General features: G+C 40.2%; 1 protein-coding gene across 1 annotated transcript in view; it reads right to left on the reverse strand.

Moving 5' to 3' along the window:
• Positions 1-814: 814 nt before the first annotated feature.
• Positions 815-3559, reverse strand: part of LOC104524952 (histone-lysine N-methyltransferase 2C-like) — a gene marked incomplete at its 3' end in the record, with an annotated part of 92899 nt that continues 90154 nt past the window's right edge. The window contains 3 exon segments of the mRNA XM_010167981.1: positions 815-1666; positions 1669-2627; positions 3487-3559. The exon segment at positions 3487-3559 is cut by the window's right edge and continues 253 nt beyond it. Coding sequence (XP_010166283.1) covers positions 815-1666; positions 1669-2627; positions 3487-3559 — 1884 coding nt within the window.

Genomic DNA, 3559 nt, shown 5'->3' on the forward strand with positions numbered 1-3559 from the left:
GACGGATCATCTTAAACGATTTTAGTATGTGCAGAATTATTTGTGATGTTTCTGGGTCTTGCCTAGATTGTAAATTAGTAATACAACTTTCAATGATCCTTTTCCTTGAGGAAAATTCCTTTAATAAAACAACCATAAACAGAAAACTGATAGATCAAATAGCAAAAGGTCAGCTACTGGACTCGATAATTTCATTTTGTTTACAAAGGGAGCATTTAAACTGAAAGAGGGTAGGTTTAGATGAGATAATCAGGAAGAAATTCTTTCCTGTGAGGGTGGTGAGACACTGGCCCAGGTTGCCCAGAGAAGTTGTGGATACCCCCTCCCTGGAAGTGTTGAAGGCCAGGCTGGATGAGGCTTTGAGCAACCTGGTCTAGTGGAAGGGGTCCCTGCTCACATCAGCAGGGCTGGAACTAGATGAGCTTTAAGGTCCCTTCCAACCCAAACCACTCTATGATTCTATGATTTACTCCATATCATAGTAATTAGTAAATCATAGTCATACCATTTACCCTTTATAGTTTAAAAGAGAAAGCGAATACGTGACAGAGCTGATGTCAGAAAAATATAGCAGTAATGCAGAGTTACCCTGATCCTGGCAATGTCAACAGGAGCCTTGCCACAGAGTTCAGAATTCCACCTACATGCTCATTTTCCATACTCCCATTGTACTTACTAGGCAGGTTGGTTTTTGTTATGCACCTTCAAGCCCCACATATCTACCTGCTTCTTTCAGTGCTACGGATTATCTAACTAGTTATTGTTGTATTTTTAAAAAACTAACCAGAACACAGACAAACATTTCACCACATACCAATATTGGGGAAAAATGGCTCCGAACGTTGGCGAATCATGGCTTGCATCTGTCGTTGCTGCTGCTGCTCCTGTCTTTCCTGATCCAAAAGGTCCTGCAGAAGAAGTGGCTGTTCCTCTAGCAGAAGTGGTCTCTCTCGATTTTGTTGTTGAGCTAATGGCTGAGGAAGCATTATCTGCTGGGGACCAGATATGCCACTAGGACCAGGACGGTTTGTTACAGCCACAGTTTGATTAGATGTTTGTCCTGTCCCAAAGTTATGATTTGATGACTGACCCTGAATAAATCCTGGATTTGGTGACCCTTGAGAAAAATTATGGTTGATTCGTGGAACCATGGCCAAATTTGAATTTAAAGTGTTTTCTAAGATCTGCCCACCAGGTGTCATTAGTGTTTGTGGAATACCTGATGCGTGGTTGATTTGTGTTGTTGGCAAAGATTGAGATGGAGATTCTAGAGTCCTTGCTTCAGCATTATCTGAGCTTTCATTAGCTAGCAAACTTGAAAGGACTGGTGTGGACCCAGAAATACTGCAGGAACTTACTGCTCCTTGAACAGGCTGTGGAGCAGATCCCTGAGCATCTGGACTAGGCACAGTTGCTTCTTGGCTAGGAACAGCAGTAGATTTGTCAGGGAATTCTGGGTTAGCAGGCTGTGCAGGAGCCTTTTCACCATCCTTTAGCTCCACTTCAGCAGCCTGTTGAGTATCTGTGGATTCAGCATTTCCATCACTTTTTTCGTTTTCATTCTTCTTTTCCTCCTGAGTGTTTGGGGAAAGTACTTCTGTTTTAATTTCATTTTCTGTAGCAGATTTCTTCTGTGGAGACTGTGTCTCAGGAGGGGAAAGAGATGTTCTTTCTGTTTTGGTTCTTCTGTCTTGCCCTGGATATCTAGTTTGTCATCAATGGGGACACTAAGATCTAGTTCTTCATTAAACATTCCTTTCTTATCCCCCACATCAAGCTCTGGGTCTGTGTATGCAATTATATCAAATTCCCCGGATCTTAGAAGATCATCAAGGTGAGGATCATTGGTTTCCAAATTATCTAAAGTGTCTAGTTCATCTCCTTTCCCATCCTCTGTGTCTAGATTCAAATTTTCCAGATCCTCATCATCTAAATCCTTGACTTCAACCCCGTCAAGGTCCTTCACATCCAAATCTTTTACAGCAGGATCATCAGGATCAAGCTTTTCTTCTAGACCATCACTTGGCTGGTTGGGAATCTGTAAATTTGCAGATTCATCACTTGGTGCAGATGTAGACAAAGATGGTCCTGGAAATGCATCAGCAACCGGCGGATGACTTAGAGAACGTATGACAAGTGCAGGTGGGTTGTCAGGATTGATTTGATCCTGCTGGGATTGTGACATATGCTCCAAACTTGTAGACATCTGCAACTGGTTAGGTAGACCCTGAGAATTATGTCTAAGTGGTTCTGCCTGTCTTGGGCCCGGAAACTCCTGCCTGGGTAGAAAACCTGCGTGTCGTTGATGTTGTGCTGCTGCATCCATAACATTTGCAGCAGAAGGATTAAAAGGCAGCCTTGGTCTCCCATCAGGTGCTCTGTGACGTAACTCAATAAACGCCTGTCCCAATATATTGTGCTGCTGAACTGGAATTCCCTGCGGAGGAAAATGTTGAGAGATCCCAGATGTATTATTTATTTGTGGATTGTTCACTGGCCGAGGCATATCGATAGACAGAGATCTTCTCAGCTGTGGTGGAACTCCAGGGCGTTGCATTGGCTGCTGAGGACCGAGGAAACGTTCTTGACCTGATGGTGGACCATGGCCACCTCCTGGAAACCCATATCTAAAATAAAGTATGAAAGACTAAATAATCCTTTTTCTCAGGACTGCTTAGTCTGGCATATTTGACTAAATAACTATTCACCAAAATGCTTTACATAATGCATTCATTAAGATATTTAAATAAATATTTTGACTAATTATGCTTACATTTAAATTACTTTTATGACTACAATAAAATAATTGCTTTAATTACGTTTAATAAACAACCTGTTTTCAATTCCAATAGTAAAAATGGATAGAATACTCTGACAGTAAGAACTATCTTAGTAGATAAACTACACATGAATGCAACTCTACATAAAAAATACTGTTAGATGGATTTACAAATTACTGAAATAAATAAAAAACATTGAAAATAATAATTCCTGAGATGACAGTGCAGGTCAATACTGGTATTCATTTTACATCATAGCATTTACTGTAAAAAAGGCACAGGCAGAAGTCGATATTTGATTACATATTCATTATAAATGAAAACAAAAATATTACATTTATTCATTATTAAGACTTACAAGCTAAAGTCAGACCTTTCTCTTTAAAAAAAAAAAAAAAAGCCCCAAAACCACGGGCAACAAGATCTTTCAGCTCACATAACTTTCACAAGTGTTGCAGTTTCTCCATTTTTATTTCCAATTAATTCCCAATCAGATAGTGTAACACAGTGTTAGTGCAAAACACACATTCTAATGTTGCAGATGCTCACAGGAAAACTCACTGTACCTACTGACTTTAGGAAGATTACTGGCTACTGTAGACAACACAGATGATTTTTCATCAAAAAAACCCCCTTTATCCAACAATTTCTGTAAAGGTAGAACTATCCCTGTAATATCCTGGTTTTAAGAGATCAAAGAGCTTACCTAAGACCATGAGGTCTCATCCCCATGGCACTCATATCACCTGGAAACTGGGGTCTATTGAACTGCCCATCAG

This window comes from Antrostomus carolinensis, unplaced genomic scaffold (genome assembly GCF_000700745.2).
Source record: "Antrostomus carolinensis isolate BGI_N321 unplaced genomic scaffold, ASM70074v2 scaffold1635, whole genome shotgun sequence".
Lineage (NCBI taxonomy): Eukaryota > Metazoa > Chordata > Aves > Caprimulgiformes > Caprimulgidae > Antrostomus > Antrostomus carolinensis.